Source organism: Amblyomma maculatum, chromosome 4 (assembly GCF_055883805.1).
Source record: "Amblyomma maculatum isolate TAMU_Amacu chromosome 4, ASM5588380v1, whole genome shotgun sequence".
NCBI classification, from domain to species: Eukaryota; Metazoa; Arthropoda; class Arachnida; order Ixodida; family Ixodidae; genus Amblyomma; species Amblyomma maculatum.
Genome location: NC_139347.1, coordinates 161,000,789 through 161,020,972, shown reverse-complemented (window position 1 = coordinate 161,020,972; position 20,184 = coordinate 161,000,789). Strand labels below are relative to the sequence as shown.

The 20,184-nt window shown below is 42.0% G+C and overlaps 1 protein-coding gene across 1 annotated transcript in view; it reads right to left on the bottom strand.

Annotated features, from left to right (window-relative positions):
* Nucleotides 1-20,184, bottom strand: part of LOC146193372 (MAM and LDL-receptor class A domain-containing protein 1-like) — a 193,511-nt gene that overhangs the window by 165,087 nt on the left and 8,240 nt on the right. Inside the window, exons 2-9 of the mRNA XM_084600529.1 lie at nt 17,117-17,248; nt 13,570-13,826; nt 10,106-10,196; nt 9,272-9,409; nt 6,150-6,311; nt 5,769-5,875; nt 2,577-2,673; nt 1,485-1,640 (exon numbers count right to left, since the gene is read on the bottom strand). Of these exons, the coding sequence (XP_084456655.1) occupies nt 1,485-1,640; nt 2,577-2,673; nt 5,769-5,875; nt 6,150-6,311; nt 9,272-9,409; nt 10,106-10,196; nt 13,570-13,826; nt 17,117-17,248 (1,140 nt within the window). The remainder of the gene's footprint in view (nt 1-1,484; nt 1,641-2,576; nt 2,674-5,768; nt 5,876-6,149; nt 6,312-9,271; nt 9,410-10,105; nt 10,197-13,569; nt 13,827-17,116; nt 17,249-20,184) is intronic.

Genomic DNA, 20,184 nt, shown 5'->3' with positions numbered 1-20,184 from the left:
ATTAAACGTGCCATCGCCAATGGTCATGTTCTGTCTCTTTTCTCCATCGTCTTGGCATCTCGTAACAATATCAACGACTTGCGCTTCTTTTAACACACACTGACATCGCACAGTACAAAGACACTTTGCATCATGCTTCCACTGAAAAGTGGCCAGGGTGCCCATGTTCTAACCCGAGTGCACCGAATAATCAAAAGAGCGGTAACCGCGGAGCCACCGCGGTGATACTATACAGGCTATTTTGTTTCTATTTCTGACAACAATGAAGCCTTTCGAGCGCATCTACGACACGGAACGTTCTGTATATTTTTTTGGGAGGGGGCGGAGGTCGTCTTGTGATCAACGCACCTTCGGATGACTTCGTGGACTTTCTAAAAACTTGAGTATTTTTCGTGTACAACTGCATCTGTATTGAAATTTAGAATATTATATATGTGCCCAATGCTACATTTCGCACTCACTGAGGGCAAAATCTGAAATAATTGAGAAATTAAACTTATATACCAAATACAAGTTCCTCGTGTCACCGTCAGCAAGGAAGAAGTTATTAACACTAGCATCACAGAGCTTAATTTTGATAAGTATCTTGCCCTTCTCTTTTAATAGGTGCGCTGTGGGACTTATAAATAATGCTGAGAACACACGCGAAAGATATTTATCAAAAGGTCGTTTATGGGAAAACACCAATTAGCGGAAAGTCAGGCCGTACAGTTGTACATTTAGTTTAGGCTACTTAGCTCGTATAATAGCTAACCACAAACAATCACAGTCGAAAATGTTTGAGAATGCTGGCGAGGACCACGAAATATACCTGAATTGATTATACACTGGATGAAACATATTCTCCTAAATTTATCTTTCTGCTTGAATTCGCTCAGCCTTAATCTACACCTTTTGTCCATATCCCTCTCAGAAGAAAGTTGCCGTTCATACGTTGCTGATTTTAAGCTTTTTTTCTTGCAGGCATTTCCATGAAAATTATTTTTTTCCATGGTGAATTCTCAGGAGCCCTGAAGCCCAACTGAAATCATTTACAGCCTCCTGCGCTTTTGGGGTGGTTGGAAGTCATATCCTTTGAATCTAAGCATTGTTTTCCAACCTAAAATATATATATTACTAGCGGTATCGCTATGCTCCCATAAAAGCCCCGGATTTCTTAAAATCACTAAGCTTAATTCCATTTTTAGTGAACATCCCGATGATATAACCTTCTTTTGACTTTCTTTTGGTGTACTTTGAACTACCCGGTTCTAATGCCATTTCAATTTCCCCGGAAGCATTCACAATATTTTTCCCTTGAGCACTTAAGGGTGGCTACAGAAGTTTTACTTACGAAGCGTAAATATAGTTGACGCTATTTAAATTGGGGTTATTTATATTTCTATATATACAACAATTCGTGCCACGGAGGTAAGTGGAAATTTCAATAATCGGTATACGTTCTATGTGGGACATTCATCCAAACACAGGGAGCCCATTCTCACCGGAAGCGTTACCGAAGGTGTTGTCTCGGCTTGGCCTTTCCAATGTAGTCTTGGTGTCTCCTCCAGCGAGCATCCAGACAAACTCATTTCTCGTATTCTGCCTGTTCTTCCACGTGCACCAACCATCTTCGAAGTCGCAACGTCGGTCACCTGGTGCTATTACCAAAAAGTGAGAAACTTCTGCTATTTCCATTACAAAAAAAATTTTTTTTTTCCCACAACCGATGTGTTTGATAGAGGTGAAAACAATACTTCGAATAGTTGAAGTGAGAGTCGTCGCTAGCAGTTAGTCGGATATAAAATATAACTGTATAATCGTAACTTTCAAATAGAATCAGGCTACATGACAAGGTTATTACTTCTCATATAAAGACAACCAAACTGCTCTCAGTTAATTTTAATTTAGAAAACTACGAGGTCAAATATATTCCACGGCCAGAAAAATCTTCATTCTGTTTCTGGGCATTTACACTATAATGTTAATTTAAAGCTAAAGCCGACAATTATTCAATGCAGACTCGATCTTTTTTTGTCCTGATGCATGATTCGAAGCACCTTTGCTCATTTTAAGCATCGCGATCGTTAAAAAAATGCGCGTAGAATTGAGTAAATACGGTAACGTGGCTTTAATTGGGCACGTGTAACGAGCAAATTACATCCCAATCCCCTGGTAGGCTTCGAGAGGGCTATGTGCTTAAAGGGGTGCATTTCTAGTGGTAACAACACGCGCTTTACAGCGGGCAATAAGGTTATATCTTCTGAGTGTGGTCGCGATTCGTATTGGAGAACGCTAATCAAAGGACAGTAAGGAAAATTTCACACTTATCTGACGCAAGTCGGCTGCATACAATGCGTAGATGCGCAGACTGCGACACTTTGACTGAAGATTTATGGCAGTGCTAAACAGAATTATCAATGTCGTTTATTAGTGCGATGTACAGCCTCGGAGGAGAGATCGTCATGGTGGCGGGCCCGTCTGGCAGCTTTGTTGACTGAGCAGTCAGGTGTTTTTCGGACGCTATACTTTGGGTATATAGGCTCTTTCACTTTCTGGAGGATCATTTATTAGGCTGATTTTCGATGGGTGTTTACCTCGTTTGCCGTTGCAGTCGTCGAGCCTGATGTCGTCTATGGCGCAGTAAGTTTTCTCTCGCGTATTGTCCGCTGTGAGAGAGCAGCCGAGAGCCAACTGCAGAATAGAGTTCACATTTCGTATTTACATCAGAACCTTACTTTTTACTACATTTGTTGCAAAGGACAAGACGAAAAACGGCGAATTCACGTTATGAAGCAAATACGTCGATGTGCTGAGGAGGCTTAGACTACAACCTTATTAATGTGTTACGCATTCTTCTCGTCTTGTTTAATCGCTATGCAGGAGTATTCTGTGATCAAATTTATATTACTCATCAAACACATCTTAATTTACTGTTAGTTGCGCATGGTTTATGATATCCAACTTGATCTGCTTTCTGCTTTCCCTTAGCCCTATGTGCTTCTTTATCGACGAAGCAGAAGCGCCTCTTCAGAGTGAGAATACTACCATTCATTCAACACTTAGAACCTAATATGCACTTTTTAGGTATCTGAGTGGAAAAGTTTTGAAAATCAGCGGTTTATTGGAAAAAGAAATGAGGCCCGCTCTTCGCCATAAACGATGGCGTGATATTATTATTACAATATTTTATCATTGTAATGTTTGTAGAGTCACGGGAGCTAACAAAGCATAATTGAACCAATTTTACTCTTTCTGCCATAATTTAAGGGCATTAAATAGTCGCAGAGCACAATGTTTCCACAATTCGAAAACGTCTGGGGATGAACACTGCACCTGCCTCAGTTTGGAATCGCGGAATTAGCTGCTGTGCTTCCGACAAACGTTTTCTAGAGGTCTCAACTTCGCTATGTATTCTTTATGTAAACACATTACCATATTGTCAAATCAGACATTGCTACGGTTGTACCTGTTCACAAATGTGGCTGAGAAACCAGCTTCAAAACTTACCGACCTTCGTTGCCTCCTCATTTTGCTTTTAAACGTTTCCGGAAAGTTGTACGCACCTTACCATCTTTTCTTTTTACTTTAGTTGCCATCACAGCTTTACGACAAGCTATTCAACCTCCACATTGTGGACAATTGTTGCGCCATGAGATCATGCCGGTTAATAAAGATGAACACAGTACTTTTCCAGTGTTTTCGCAGCAAAATAAACTTATATAGCTTGTGACGCTCCGCCTCGTCTGAGAAAGTTGACCTAAATGCTTGCAACGTGCGGAAGATGTGAGGGTGAGATATTTAAGACCACCACCGACGTCGGCGCACAGCGATACCTTGAGCAAACGCCTCTACTTAAATTCTACGTTAACCTTATGAACGTTTTATGGTCAGTTAAGCTGCCAACAGGCAGCTTTTTCTTGCTGTTCCCCTCCACTTAGCAATTTCTGTCTGACAAAAAAAAGCTGATTTTGATTTGCCGTTAACTTATCCCCTCAGCGACGCTACACGACCTGAGAATGCCATGATATGTCGCCAGTTGAAGAGCTTCTAATTGCTAGATGACGAGCGTATTTGGCACAACTACAGCCCTGTCAGCCGCAGATAGGTTCCCCATAGTCTTCTTTCGCTAGGCTCTGACGTTCTGTAAGCTTTGTATGAAAACTCGTTGCTGGCCCCCTTCAGTACCAGATAACCTATGAGCGCATATAAAGGCTTTGTTCTGTCACCTGCGGCCTATCCACCTCAGTATAGAAACATGTTGCGTCTTATATGTCATCTGAATGAGGAACGATGTGTGTCTCTTCTTGCGAGTCTTCTGAAACCCCTTCCATGTCGTTTCATTCTTTTTGGTGTCACCAGCCCCAATTGTATGTATCCCTTTCTATAACTCCAGCGCGAAGCTATTGGACCGTTACTACCACCGACAACCGCATAACCTCAAACTGCTGCTATTTCATTCGTTTCCCCTGGAGAAATCCCCAATCCTTTCTCCACACCATATTTCTCCGCCACAGCGCCCTTCGTCTGCTCATCGGTGATCGTGGTAAGTCTTTCCTCTCGACCGTACTCGCAGAAGTATTTCATGCATCGGGCGCGGCGCACACAACGTCCTTGTTCCCCCCCCCCCCCCCCCCCTATCAATAGCTTCACTCAAAGCTTTCATCGCGCCTTTGATATTCTGTCGACATACACTCACACTTATCGCAGCAACTGGGAATGTGCTCCCATTTGTCACATTTGCTTCCAATAACTCTTTTCAATGAACGACTATCTACTCTTTCTTTTTTCTTGTGCATTGTGGTCGCCCTCATGCCTTCGCTTGGAACCATCCTTCTGCTCAGCGTCAGTACCTTCCGCAGCATCCTCCTCGAATGAACAGTTCGCTTGTCGTATTGCTCACTGCCGTAAGTTTGCGCGACTGAATTCAAGAAGCCTGCCAACGCTCCCAAAATGCAGCTATGACTCGACATTGCGAAGAATGTCTCTCTGCCCTGGTGACGATGTACTACTATGGACACCCATAAGCACCATAGGCTTGTGTGACGAATTCCTCAGTCGCTTTGTTGGTCTGTATACAGTCTTAAAACAAACGTCCCCGTTGAACTGCCGCATCTAACCTACATCTCCTGTTCGTGACCGTCGCTGTCACATCACCGAGTTAACGCACGTTCCACGTTTGAAACATTTCACCCGTAGACCATCATTTCTACTCTTTCGACCAGGATGGTGATGTAAGCACTGTGCTGAACACCATCTTTATCTGTAAACATTCGTCGCCTGTCGTGTTCAGCTGGATAAAAGACGAAGGTTGGAGAGGTCTTCCTATGTGGGAGCAAAATAAATCTGGCCCTGCATTGTCTTGTCTCACATTATTCACAAATACTTTTACTTGTGTTAGCAGATATTCTTCATTGCCACGTTTCACTCTGTCCGCATCTGTCCATTTCAAAATAACATAGTTGCTAAATAGGCTGTAACGGGCTTTGCCGCTTTTTTTTTGTGTCTTTTTGCTAGCGTTATTACGTTATTACGTTACCTGGAGGCACAGAGGCTGCTGCGTATTTGTCGTAACTCGGCTAGGAATCTTCAAGGTATAAATAGAACAGAGCTTTCAAGCACACAACGCTTCAGCTGATTCGTGTGGCTTCAAGTCAAAGAACACAATCTTTCATGAAAAAATAGATGTATCAAATTCAAGCAAGCAGCACATGCCTGCCCTCGTCACTGAGGGAGGTTTATCAGATATTGAGGCCTGCTTCGAATGAAGCTTCAGGTCCGGTACTTACATTGAAGGACTCTTCTTCCTTGAACACCACATCCACTGCCATCCAAGCGCCCCGAATTAACTCTTTGGAGGGGCGCTGCCAGATCGTCCGATAGTCATCTGAGCCCGCTGCAAGTAAACAGATAAAATGGCGAAATCATTTATTGAGGAATGGATTTTTTCGAACCTGTAAGCAGTTCTGTGTTTTCGGCAGCCTGTGAACAGCGGATTTTGAAGACTTTTTAGGTTAGGGAATGGGATCAATACTTCTTGAATGAATACTACAGGGCGGTAACTTGTGAAATATGGTTTTACAAATATGTACGCAATTAGCACTACGAGGAAGTAAATTGCCACTATAACGAAAACTATGAAGGAATCCGAACAGGTGTAACGCGTGTACCTGCTGTTAGGACTCTCATTTGGTAATTTTCTTCTGTTGGTGCACTTGGGGGGATGTAGTAATGAAACCTCAGGCACTGTACACCACGCCGGCCAGGCAGCTCTGGTGGCGAAAGGAAGCCTCGTACTGAATGACCACTTGCTTCGAGGTATGCGAGACCACCTGTGGGAAGAACAAATTATTTGCCGTTTACGCTGTAGCAAAGGTCTTTCTTTAAGGCACTGTACAGAGTAGGGAAATAATATGCACTGCAATGTTTTTCCTGCAGAATGATGTTGCTCTGAACTAGGTAATCGATGCATTTGAGTATCTAGAGTCAGCGAGTCCTCCTAGTTAGTTCCAGAATTTTGGGGAACAGTCAAATTTGACGAAAAAAGGACTCTTTTAGCGCAAAAGCACTTCTCCAGCCATCCCTCTCCTAAGGGTTTGTTGGTTTTCATAAAAACTCCAACAGCCGTTGTTGGGCCGTCGGAGCGGCGACTGGGAGAAGCGGTTTGCAGAACAGGCATCTCCGTGGCAGATAGGTCCCCCTCCACTACTGTTTTTTGGTTTGGTTTGTGGAGTTTAACATCCTAAAGCTACTCAGCCTATGAGAGACGCCGTAGTGGAGGACTGCGGACATTTCGACCACCTGGGGTTCTTTAATGTGCAATGACATCGCACAGCACATGGGCGCCTTGCTTTTCGCCTCCATCGAAAATCGTAGCCACTTGCAGGTACGGCATCACTAAATGACATCAATGATGCGCCATATTTCTTGTGTGCCGCATCAGAACTGTGCCGCAAGGACGTATACTGTCAAGCTTCTCCTGCTAACACCCTCTTTGCAATCCCCAGTGCTGCTCCGCGTGGAAGCGGCGCATTGCCTAGAAGCAGCGGCTAGCGACTTGTTCCTACACGCCTGAAATTCCAGACACCTTCGGCGTTGGTACCCTGGCAGCGAGTCACGTTTGTGTCGCGGCAGATTAGAAGTGAGTGATCAGCGTGCTCTCTGATTGGACCTCTCGGGCCGCCGTCTTCTATATAGTGTATAAAGACGCCTTTGTTCATATCATCGACGCTGACTCGGTTTCATCGCTACCACCAAGGGAGCAGGCAGCTCTCGATCACGAAACATGATGTGAGCTATAGGCCATACTCCTTCTGCATAACAATGAGCCTTCATTTGCATGCCATGAAATAAAAACAAATTTGCACTTTTCTAAACTTTGGACCCGCCTCACATTGATACATCGCTAAGCAAAACCATCAACCGGAGTTCATGGATCATGAAGTTGTGGCCATCAACAAGAAGCAGTGTAGCGATGTCAGCGGTTTCCCCGCTAAATGTACCGCGGGTTTGGAAACCGTTTAGCGGGAAACTGAATTTTTATCGTTGTTAATATTTATTTGGACCTGTTGGCTAGGCTTTTTGTTTGGCGGTTTTGGGTGGTCCAACAACGTTTTTTAGAATAGTCGATGTTCCTCAAAATTATACTCATTTTCAGAAGAAATCCTTACTGTGAGCGCATGACGTCCCTTAGGTGTAAAGGCGGCGAATATTAAACACGCAAAATACGCCTTCAATTGATTTATGCATATTCTTTCAACAATAGTCGTGTTTGCTCTTTCCCAGGTAGCCCGATGGGTTGGGACCTGTTGAATGGATGCAGAGGCTTGGCAAAGACTGGCTAGGGGAGAAAAAATTTCGACACTTGCAAATTAACGCTCTTTGTATAGTCGTTAGTGCCTCTTATATAATTAACGAGGCGCCCACGAGAACTGTGGCTGTCATTCAGCTGGAGAGGAAAGGCCTACACTTGTCAGCTGGAACAACCGTAGGAGCACACAGATCATTGTGAAACGAAATGAAAATTATACGGATGCTTTCTACAAAAACCTCTTCTTTGAGCTGAACTATTTTTCTCTCTGTACGCTGATGCTTCTCTGTTAAAAAGCAGTGGTTGGGCACATCTTCAGGTATAACGCATTATCAAATTGAAACAGGGATCCTGATGTGCACAGAGGTGATATATCATACCATTACCATTCGAACTGGACTCCTAAGGCAGAGAAAATGTAGCTCAGGCTACTAACTACTCGCAAATGTAATCCATAAGATCGGCATGATATAAAGATGTACTGTGGCAGCAGAGATGAAATTCTGCATAGAACTGGTGAGACTGGAAGATCATTGTCCATAGAGTGCTTGACAAACCGTGATAAAACAAACGACGTCTTTATGCGAGTGAATTAAAGCACTTGCAGTCAGAATTTTTATATACTCAGATAAAATGAAGCATTCTTGCAACTTTAATTTCAACCTATAAAAGGCAGACCAGATGGGCCTGAGAATTACACTATTCGTTGTCCGAAGTTTCGAGTCTAAGGAATAATAGGTGCTTTTCATATATGTACAGTAATATTTACACTGTTTACAGACGCAGTAGTAGAATAGAACGCGTAAAAACATAATTGTTTTCAACACTGAGAAAAACTGAGAAGAAAAAGTGAAAGGCAGAAGATGATACGCGCTGCTGTGACAACATAAGACTGCGAGGATGGAGGCTGACCATATTTAAATCGTGCTAATTGTGCTGCCTAACCGCAGCACCGTACATATATTGCACGACCATCGGTTTAACCAGGATTGTTTAACTTTTCGAACTTCTTAACTCCCGCTGCAACTTTATATGTCCCGGTATATTGTTATTTGACAGAGTAACACAATTCTAATTTCCCCTTGCAAACGCAATGCGCACACTACGCTTCATATTTGCGCAGCAAAGTGAACACTGATATAAGCAAAGAAGACTGATAAAGACAAGCTGTATCACAGTCACAGACAGATGTCAGAGATAGCTGTGACAGACAGCTGTCACTGACATGAGTTTGTTAGAGGATATAGGAGAAGCCTTTGTTCTCCAGTAGATGTAATCAATCTGATGACGATGCTTATGAGCTTCCTAGTTCCCCACTCGCAGCTACGAAGAGCTTCCCAGGGGCGCGTTTAAAAGCTGTGTACGGCAGCGCGTAAAAAGCACATGAAATAACATAATAGAGAGCACGTAAAACTACTAAGAAACTAAAGCTGAACTGAAAGTACTTGAAATATGCGTTCTTCTGCAGCTGTGGCTACTCACCAAGCATTCCCCCAGAAGAGTAGTCAGGCAGAAAGAACCCTTCACGGCGGTCACCAAGCTTCCATAAGGTGAAAGCACTGTCGAAGGAGTAACCGCAAGTTTCGCCCCAGTCGAAGTCACAGGAACCGTCTTTTGGCTCTAAATATGATGGTAAGAACACATTTACTGAGGACCCTAGCAACGTCACTAAAGAAGTTGCTTTCTCTGGCTAATATCGAAATAAAACAATAAAATTTGTAACAGCGGTTAGGAGACTTCAGAGTTTGAAAGTGTGAGTAAGCCACTTAACATTACTCAGTCACTGTGCATTGTAGCATCTTTGAAGGCAGTCAGTTGATCAAAACTGCATTCCTCGTGGAGGATAGCATTGCAGAAAACAATGGTAAAAATTATCAGGAACACTTTAAGGATATGACGCGATAGCGTAGGCTAGGAAAATACTTGTAAAGCCCCATGTTATCGAAACCGCACGAACTTGCCTGCGTGGCCTAGGAGGAGAGAGTCTGACTCGGCATCCATGAGCACTGGAATGGTTTATTCTTATTCCACCTTCCCACCTCAAATGCGCAATACGAGTTGGCAGCTCCTCTTAACTTTCTGATATCTTGTTTCCCCGTTAAGTCCCACAAACTATTGAAAAATCAATCGCCGTCCATGTGAGCTGTCAGATCTGTCAGCACTATTCTCGTGATTTTTCGCTCACAACGCTGACGCTCCATTTTCGGCTAAAGCTCTCCTTCAACCTTGTTGGTTTAATATATAGAAAACGGAATAACGTGTAATCATGGAAGGTGGTCTTAACTACTGCTATAAATTCCCCCTCGCAGTTCTTACCGGAAGGACAGTCTCCGGTTTCCACCGTCAAATCATCCACAGCCAAGGATGCCCTTTCCAATGTGTCAATCAGGTGAAAGCGTAGATGAATCTGTGCAGATAGAAGTGAAAAAGTCTGGCTATAGTCTGTGACAGAATTCCGGAAGATTTTAAAGATTGTCGATATTCGGTTAGCCTGCAAGCTGACGCCGCAAAACGATTAATTTCTTCTTGCTCTGCATCTCATGCAGCTGGTACTGATAAGTCGATATCTCAAAGACGATTACAGTATTGACACAAATGCAGGAATTCGACGCTTTAAGGTGAACATCAGTGTGCCCTTTTCTCAAAAAATCAAGAGAGACACAACTAAATATGTGCGCGACTGTGAAATGGAATTTCATCACATGTTCACCTGTACTTTCATATGAATAATGCGTGTTGAAAGTAAGAACTTGCACGATATATAAATTCAACGCAGATCAAAAAGAGGTGAACCCTACCAAGCCTTCTGGCGCTGAGTTCGACAGTTTAATTTTTACTCGTAACACAATTAGTAAACCTGTGAGGTATAGGAAGCTTCAAGCGCACTATTGTACGACATAGCAGTGCACTAATTCCAGTCTTCTTTAAATAAAAAATATTCTAATAGTGCAGCGTGCTGTACTGCCGACGGTCTACTATGGCAGTGTATTTTCACAGCAAAATATGCTGTGTCGATATTTTGGATGCGAATATTTCACCATGAAATCCGGTTAACTTCGGCAGCAGAAGCTACAGCGGTCGCAAGAGAATTGTATGAAAGTTATTGGAAGGTGTCATATCAAGATTTCTGATCTTTCCTTTATCAGACATACATGTATGTAGGTAACAAGTAGAAAGCGTTTAACAGTTATCTGTTACTAATGCGCGGTTGCTTTTCTTTTAAATTTAGTGTTGGGCATGCTACATGTAAATAGAGTGAAAATTTCACAATTTTTTTTGCTTACGTTTTAGCTTATAGCACTGTGGCCTTTTTATTTCGTTCCCTTTCTACTAAAAATATTTTAGCTTTCTTTTGCAAATGAGATTTTCGGAGCTGCGAACCAAGTATTTATGATCCTGTTAAGTTTCCATCAATTAGCATCGAGATCACATCAGTGTCTAAGTAGACTGTTCTTCACTGCTAGTGCGCAGTATATGTAACCGAATGCGGCTGTGGCAATAGAAGATATATGTAATCGATACCAAATATTCGTCGCTCACGTATTTTACAATGTAGTACTGAAAGCACACTTTTATTTCGAAACGAACTATTTTGAGTGCGCTTGACAAACACATTTTACCCTGGGTCCTTGGTACATGAAAACCAAGTTTATAAGGAAGCCGGGATGTCCCAACCTAGTGTAAATAAAGGAGGTATATCAATATTTTGTATACTATGTGTACTAGTCTGCAGTATATTGTCATTCTTTAAATTTCGTTAACAAGTGAAGAGCATTTAGGCGCTTCTTTAAATTTGCGGCTTGAGTAAAAAAGTTTCATATCAGAAGTTGGATAGTTTATCCCGTCGGAAGTTTTTACGAAACTTTTTCCTCGCCTTAAAACACGATGATCAGCTGCTCGAGCATATTGCGTGCCCACTTCGGGATAGAGCTCATGAAAAACGTTATTTTATTTTTCAGAGACGCCTCTTGGGGAAGCAGCATGTTGCCAGGATACGTGTCGCAATGAGCACGGTACGTGTCAAATCCTAACCGCCGGCTCTTCTGTGCCATGATGTGCACTTTCTTTCGTTTCATTCAAAAATAACCACCTCGCGGTTTACAATTCCTGTCATCTACCTGACACAAATCGACAAAACAAAATAATGCAGATGATGCGGCAGAATCTCTCATGTATTTCTAATTTAATTACATAGTCACTTGAACACGCCATCTGCAGCCGTAGTGTTTCCACTTAGCTTTCAGACCATCTAATGTGCTAACGTTCAGCCTTCTGTGCAGGAAAGCTCTGGTTTGAAAAAAAACCGACAGGGACAAAAACCTTACAGTGAATGGAGACGAGTTGACAGGGACATATGCTGAAGTTCTAACATATTGTACAAATTCTGAATTTCCTCGCGAGGCAGGCTGTCATAATCGCTTGTTTAGTGTTCTAAAAACTTATTTCATTGTTCTGTCCACGGTGACTAACTGCCACCGGACTAACTAGTCGACCGTGGCAATTAAAAAGTTAATTAGTAAGTTTATCCTAGCCACCGATGTCATTCAAAGAATTCCTACCATTGGTTGCGTCCGGTGCAGCTGAATTTATTTCTTAAAATATTGTTTTCTAAATTTACCTTTCCGTTTTTTATTTAATATAGTATTTATTTTTACTGTTCACCTTGGGGGCCGCTACAAGATGGTCTATGTTTTTCATGATTACAGCGTGCACTCACACATCAAGCATGAACGCAAGGGGTGCAAAGGAGGGTTTTCAAAGAATGATGAAGGCGTTTCCTCAAACATCCAGTATATTGTCACGGGGCGATGCTGCAGCCGATGACGACAGCGGCTTCCTAGGGGCTCTCAGTGCATCGGAGCTCAGGGATCGACAAAAAGCTGATCCAGACATCCTTCCACTCATCGATTATCTGGAAGGGCGTGATACAACCCTCCCTCGACACCTATCTCGGTACCTTGGTTCCTTCTGTATGCAGCAAGGCGTCTTGTATAAAAGGAACTCCGAAACTCCCAATTGTATGGAAACAGTACGTGCTCGATGTTAAGAGTCCTTGCTAGACCTTCCGGCCGCACGGTACGTGCTAAAAGGATGTACTAATTGCAACGCGCGCGAGTGGCGCTGCTATTTCAATATATTTTTATGTTCGCTTTTAACCAGATAAATTATCTAAACATTGCGATTTTGTGAGCGTAATGCTTGTGCTTGTAGGTACATGTCAACCGTATTTCCTTTTTATGACACGTACAATGGACGAAATGGGCGTCAATGGGTGTCAGACGCTTTTCAAGCCTGCCACTTTTAGAGCAGAAGACCTTGTAATCACATACAATACATATGTCAAAAATTAACAAATGCGCTCTTGTTAAGCATCGACGTTTCCACAGTTTACTCGAAAGTATGTAAAACTACATGCAGCATGACTGTGTTGTTTTTACCGGTATTATTCCTAACGCCTATTGTTCCATTGAGTCCTCTGTTTTGTAATTTCGTTCTTTGGCACAATGCAATCACAAACCCTCAATAGTGTGACTGTAATCGGCAATGGTCAATTTGAAATTTTCACTTTCGGCAGCCGAAATAAAGCACTATCAAACGATGTCACTGGCCGCCTGAACGATAAAAATGATTAAAACAAGATGAAAAACAAATTTGTTTTCTGCCTTTTTTTTTTTTAATGACGCAATCAAGTATTTCTGCTTTCAATTTTTTTCGAGTGCCTTCGTACGTCGTAGCGACGGCCATAGAGTGCAAGGAATGCCTTAAGCAGGAGCACCCACCTCAACTTTGCCTCCATATTTTTCCGCATAGCGCACTCGGTGCCAGTGACCAGAAGCTTCCGGCTGGCTGGCGTAGAAATCACTGAAGACACCATCGTCTCTCTTGACAGAGAAAACAACCCGGCTATGGTCCGTGCCGAACTGGTGGTACCAGGCGGTGAAGCAGAATGGTCCTTGGGTCTTGTGTGAGAGAGTGGCTACTGGGGAGCCGCCAGAAGCAGCGGTACGCATGGTAGCGTATGCACATGACCCTTCCTCTGCATTTAATAAGGAGAATAAGCTTCATGAAGTATGTAGTTTTTTTTCTTTTACCGAAGGGGCTTGTGACTACATATATATTCATGATTAATAAATGTCTCCACTGCTCTTCATTCCTTGACCACATTTTTTTGTTTGCACAGGTTATGTGCGGCTAGAAGCTTCTGGTGAAAGCATAACGGTAATTTTCTGCTGCGCATATTTCTACGCCGATTTTATCGCCTGCGCCCATATCAGGTGTTCTACAAATATTAAAAAAATCAGAACCCAGATGTGTGAAGAAACTCGGCTTAGTAAGGTGGTGGTATTAAGCCTTAGGATTAGTGCTGCAGACCATTCGAGAAAAGCGGCTTAGGCAGCCCGACCAGCTGCTTGCCTAGATTAGCTTCTGGCACCACCGACAAGGCTGGCGCAGACGTTTTGGTACCTTGTGTGTATGCCCAGCCACACAACTGTGAATACAATAGGTCGAGCGTGATAGTTTGATGTCCCTGAATTCGCAGCTACCAGCTTAAATTGCGCAGCGACGGCAACTGCAACAAGTCAGGCGCTATTAATTTAATGTGTTTCATCTGTCTGAGCGTGTAAGCAAAAACAAATCAACGTGCTCGAATGTATTTCAAATGCATTACGTTATGTGGTTTTAATAGTATCAACTGACATAGTTATACACCCCATCAGCATCATTGTGGGGCAAATAGGCTAGCTAGTGACAGTAAACATTGGCATGATGGAAGTGAGTGCGAATTACAGCGCGAACTATTTCATATATGCGTGAGTTCATCGACATCAACGAAACAATTTACTCACTGCCAATAATGCAAAAATTACGGAGAGCGCGATATCATGCACAAGAAAATATTAATAAACAATTAAAAAGACCATTAAGTGGATTTGAAAATGAAAACAACAAAATGGTTTTATGGGCTCTTGTGGAATCCTCTTTAACGCAGCATATAAGGGGGAAAACCCCTGTCTTGTCCTACTTATGTGTTGCTCTAAAAACGAAGTCATGTTTCATTAATATCCTTCTTGCCATTTCGACCCATCGAAGCGCAGAAAATTCCGAGCATATTGATTGCTTTTTTTTCTATGTTTTAGAAATATTTGTGGTTGTTTCTTGCATTAAAGTTTTGTTTGCGATGGTGTTGGGAAATGCACTGACCCCATTTTGCAGATGATACTTCAACAGACCTACAGAACTTCGTTACTAAATTCTGCAAGTTTATCGCCTCCTTATTACTACCAGCTTTCACCAGCGATACAAAACTTTCTTCCTTTGAAACACAAATGCGTTTCGTCCCGTTCAGTCACACTAACTTCGCATTTCATTGTAGAAATCTCACGAGGAGTATTCACTAAGACGCGATTTCGGATTTATTTGTTGTCTAAATGTTTTTTTTTTTTTTTTTTTGTCTTATAAGAAAGAGAAATTTCGCCTCCAGTGTGCTGTCGGCCGGGAATAACACACTTTGGTTGTGATAGTCGAACCTGTTGGCGGATAACGAGTAAATATTTAAGACCCCGAACCTTGTAGTCAGTGCAGTACTCATCTCCGTTCAGTATGCCAAAAGCTCTTTCGAAAGAATTCATCAGACACATTCAAAACCCTATAAACAGCTAGAAACTCTAAAAATGGTTGAAATAACGCACTCGCTACAAAAGACGAAGACTAAACGCAAGAAGACTTAGTCATTTGTAGGGCAGTGCGTTATTTCAATAATGTCTCTGTGCCAACTCGCCAAACCTTCTACCTTACCGCGAAACTATAAAGCTAAATAATCTGGAACAAGTGATTAATTAAGTTTCTCAGCGTTGGCTTCAGCAGTTAAGTGTAATCTACGAAGTTGCAGGACGTCTTGAAAGGCAGCTGCTTAAAATATTCGAACAAATTCTCCATTCATGTACCTCTGCCCCGCCGTGGTGATTCACTGGTTAAGGCGCTCGGCTACTACGCCCAAGGACGCGCGACCCAAGGTCGGCCGCGGCCGCCGCTTTTCGGTGGAAACAAAAAGCAGGAATCCCGTGTACTGTGCGCGGTCAGTGCACGCTAAGTACTTTCAGGCGGTCGAAATATCTGGCGTCCTGTATTGCGCCCTGTATCATAGCCTGAGTAGCTCTGGCGCATTAAACTCTATAAAAAAAAAAAAAAAAAAAAAGTTATGTACCTGTATTTACTGCCTGTAAGGAAAGTCTACTGAATGCAATGCTCATTGCTTGTAGGCTCCTCGCACATCTTGCTACTAAAATAATACGCAAAGCCTTGTAGCTTTCCGCAGATGGGCGGACTTCGGTCTTTTACACAAGCGCTGGGGACACTTTGGCTGGGGACTCTGCTGACACGTGCCGTCCACGCCAATGATGAGGCAAGAAAGGTTTTCGCATTAAAAGAGCGAGCTGGATGTTGGCTGTGAGGAATATTCAATCGGCAGTTTTTTTACACTGACTTAGTTATTGCGCATTCACGTCTTTTTACTCGGACAGTAATGCTTAAAAAGCTAGGTAATTACTAACCCAAGTAAATTTTCAGAACTAAACAAATATCCTGCGTTCAGATACAGGGTACTCTCAGCAGCCGTGGATTGGTATCACTAGACGTGGACAATCCCTGCTTTATTTTTAGAATATTTATTAGATTTAGATAAATTAATATTCATAGTGCCACCTAGTATTGCCAGGTGGCGCAGGAAGGACGAGGATGTGTGGGGCGTGCTTTCGCGCATGTGCCGCTTCTGCCATCGTCTGTGAGCTGACTCTCCTAGATTAAAGTTCCGTGCTTTCACACCTGGTCCTCTAGTCACCGAGCACGTAACTATAGTATTGGATTTTCATCATACCATATCTCTCTTAGATACGATTTGGATTCAGTTTGCAGTCCATTATCCCAATAGCATTTCTGGCCCGGCGTTTATTTATTTCAGAAACACCTTGACTTGTTTTTCTTTTGTGTGCAGAAAAATGTAGGAAGAATCCAGAAAGCAATCTAGGAAAGAAAATGTCACAAATTATGACGTTTTTAGCCCGAGGAAATTCGTTGGCTTAACGCTTTGGGCTTGCAAGAAAACATGGCATGCGCAAGGGATGCTGTGATGATGGAAGATGTGTTTTTGTTCAAAAATTCGAAGTATTTTATTCAATGAATAAAAGGTACCTTCAGTAACTATAATAATTTTTAATACTAATTCCATCGCTGCTACAGGTAAAAACGTCTTGAAACAGACACTTTCGGCTACGAAGTGGAACATACCACGAATGAAAGTTAAGAGATTTGCGACACCCGCATACTTACCCGTGTGCGTTGTGTGGTCGAAAGTGGGACCGTGCTTCATGTCAGCCACCTTTTTCACCTCGAAGCAGGCCCCTTGGCTACAGTCGCTGGACAACCACTCGTCACAATTGCCATTCTCGAATGTGCAAGTGTCTGGGATAAGAGAAAAAGAGAATTTTTCCTACCGTACTGATGTAAACTTTCCGGCGATGTCTCGCCACTGCAAAATTACATGCTACAGTTGAAAATAAACACAAAAAAAACTTTATTTCCGGTAATTGGAAACCCTGTGCTCATTGACGACAAAAAGCAAAATCAGCTCTGGTCGCGGCAGTCTCTGAGTCAGCTATCCAAAGCTTCGACGATATGATTTGTTTTGTTTGGCGTTTCTCATGAGTTTATCAAAAAAGTATGGTTTTATGAGGCGGGTATTTACCGACATGTTGAAAACATTTTTCCAATATGCGAACGATCGCATTTCGGACCGTATTGAGACTCTGCGTATTGCTGAACAAAATCAAGAGGAATATTTGTGCTCGTACGAAGCAGCCTCCCGCATTTATGCTCTAATATTCAATACAACAGGAATTGTTGCTTGCTTAGCACTTATTCACTGTATAAGCAGACGCAGAGTATTAGATCATATATGTTTTGTTACTAAGTAAATTTTGTAGTAATGTCAAATCTCTTCACACTTTCTTTTACGAATTTACGCTAGGGGAGCCCAACTATGCTACTTACAGTGTAAACTTTCTGGATCCGAAATACACAGCGATCACATCCCGATCTCATGGAAAAAAAAAATGTCGCAGCCCTGCCCCGCTCCTACTGGCCCACATAAGGCCTGGTTAAAAAATTGAGACAGGTTTGTGATGTAGTCGTTGCGTATACCGCCCCCACTGCTTTAGGTGTTCGCAAACTACCTTGCCTTGATGCTGACAGATATCTAGTTTTCTTTAGCAATAACGCCCTTTTCTACTCGGTTACTATAACTGATTTTGTGAGAAAACAACAAAACAGATGGCTGTTCAGAAATTTGCCGTCAAGAACAAAGATTTCAGTTATTAAGTTTAAAATCAGTCGGACTGCGGCACTTCGCCCCTTCTTAGGCAGAATCATAAAATGCATGTTAATATAACCGACATAAGCATTTGCCATTCTTTATGTCCTAATTATATAAATGTTCCCAAATGCCGCAAAACAAAGTGATCTAAAAGGAAGTAGGTCGTTCCACCCCACTCAAGCTATTACATTCATGTCTGCATGAAGCTAAACGTTGAACGAACTTCGACAGGCTGAAAATTTGGTCCAGGCTTCAAGAACCAATGACGAAAAGTAGGCCCACTGTAGAAAGTTAAATCGCATCCGAGAGAAAACATTTGGTCAGATTATTCACCTCATGTCAAAAAGACTACTCATTCCCTCTGCGATTTTTAAAATAATACGATAAGTTATTATGTCGCAACTGCGAAGGACACCATTGTCAAAAGCATAGTTCTCTGCAGCAAGGCTTTTTAATAGATGTGAACTGTAACTCCCCCTCCTCCCCTCCACAAAAAAAGAGATAAAAATTGTTTTATTTTTCAAATTCGTTACTTTAGTGTAGGCGCGGTGGTTTACGTGCAATCCATATTCGAACTTTTTATTTTATGCGGCTGAGTGTATAATGTGATTATCAAAAGCTGAAACAAATACGCAGAGTTATCTCAGTGCAAATAGCTTCGGATGTGTCAATTTCAAAACAACACGGTTATTTGTTAACGAAATATCTTTAATTGTTTTGACACACTATATCAGTGACAAATTTTGACAATTTTTTCAAGTTGCAATTTTTCATTATGTTCGGCATGGCATTCATATCATTCTTAATTTCTTCACGGCTTTCAGTCTGCCGCAAAAACAAAAAAAAAAAAACAATCCTACTGCAAGCTGCCCAAGTACAAAGTGTGGCGAACTGCAAAAAAAAAAAAAAAATGTATGGACGATAGCTTAGAAAACACGCATACAATGTACCTTCTTCACTCCATAACACAATCGCCCTCATACTGTGCTTACATATATTCGCACTGCCCGATCAATTAGAGCGATAAGGTCTTAGGCAAAGATATCCGCTTAATTGCCGCTGCTTATGATAAGTGAACACACAGGACGCTGACACCGCAGTATTACTCCCACGGCACCGCATCCGGCTCCCACTTCAGGTGTATTAGTGCTCAGAAGCCAGATCAACGCTCTTCTTTTTTTGCTCACTTGGATACATTCAGCAAAAATTAGAGATAGCCTACGCTTCTCAACTTTTACGTGCAGCCAATCAGTGTGAGCACTACAGTTTACCGTTCTGTTCCTACTGTGAACTGTGTACGGTATTCAACGGCTACTGCATTTTTCATAACAGCCTGTCTGATCGTGGCCTTATACGTTATAATTTTTAACCATTTACAAATTAAGGTTTTAAAATACAAGAGCTACGTCTGTGCGGTCTGTGCAAGCAGGTTAAAGCTAGGCCCACATCATGCACGTATTAGGGCTTGACGCTTGGACGAAAAAATATCATAATTACCTAGCGAACGCTCAAAGCTTTACTTTAAAGGGAGTATTATATTGCGTCATTAAATCCCGTCAACAATAAATGTCAGTCCCATTTTTTTTTATTTTTAATCGGTTGTGAGGTTCCCCCATCAGATAAAAAATTTTCTATTTTATTTGCTTTTCCAGGATTTTGTATATGAATAATAATGTTTTTACGCGTGTGAATGAAACCAAAATTTTATTAACGTTTTAAAATTATCAAATATATAAACGGCGTCTCTATTTGATACTTGAAAATGCGAAAGACATCATTTTATGAAGGCGCAATGCCAAACAGCCAACTCAGCTAGCTTTGAAATGCTTTTTCTTATATTCGATGTTTCTAGGCACACAAGATATTAACGATGTTTAAAAAAAACGGTGCCAATATTTCATGTTTACGGCTGTGCACTTTGTAAAATTGTATTGCCCCATAAAAGTACCTGTAAATAAATTTTTGCAATAATTTTCAGTCTAGTACGCGTCTAATCGCCAAGCTCTTTCACGTACATATTGCCGAC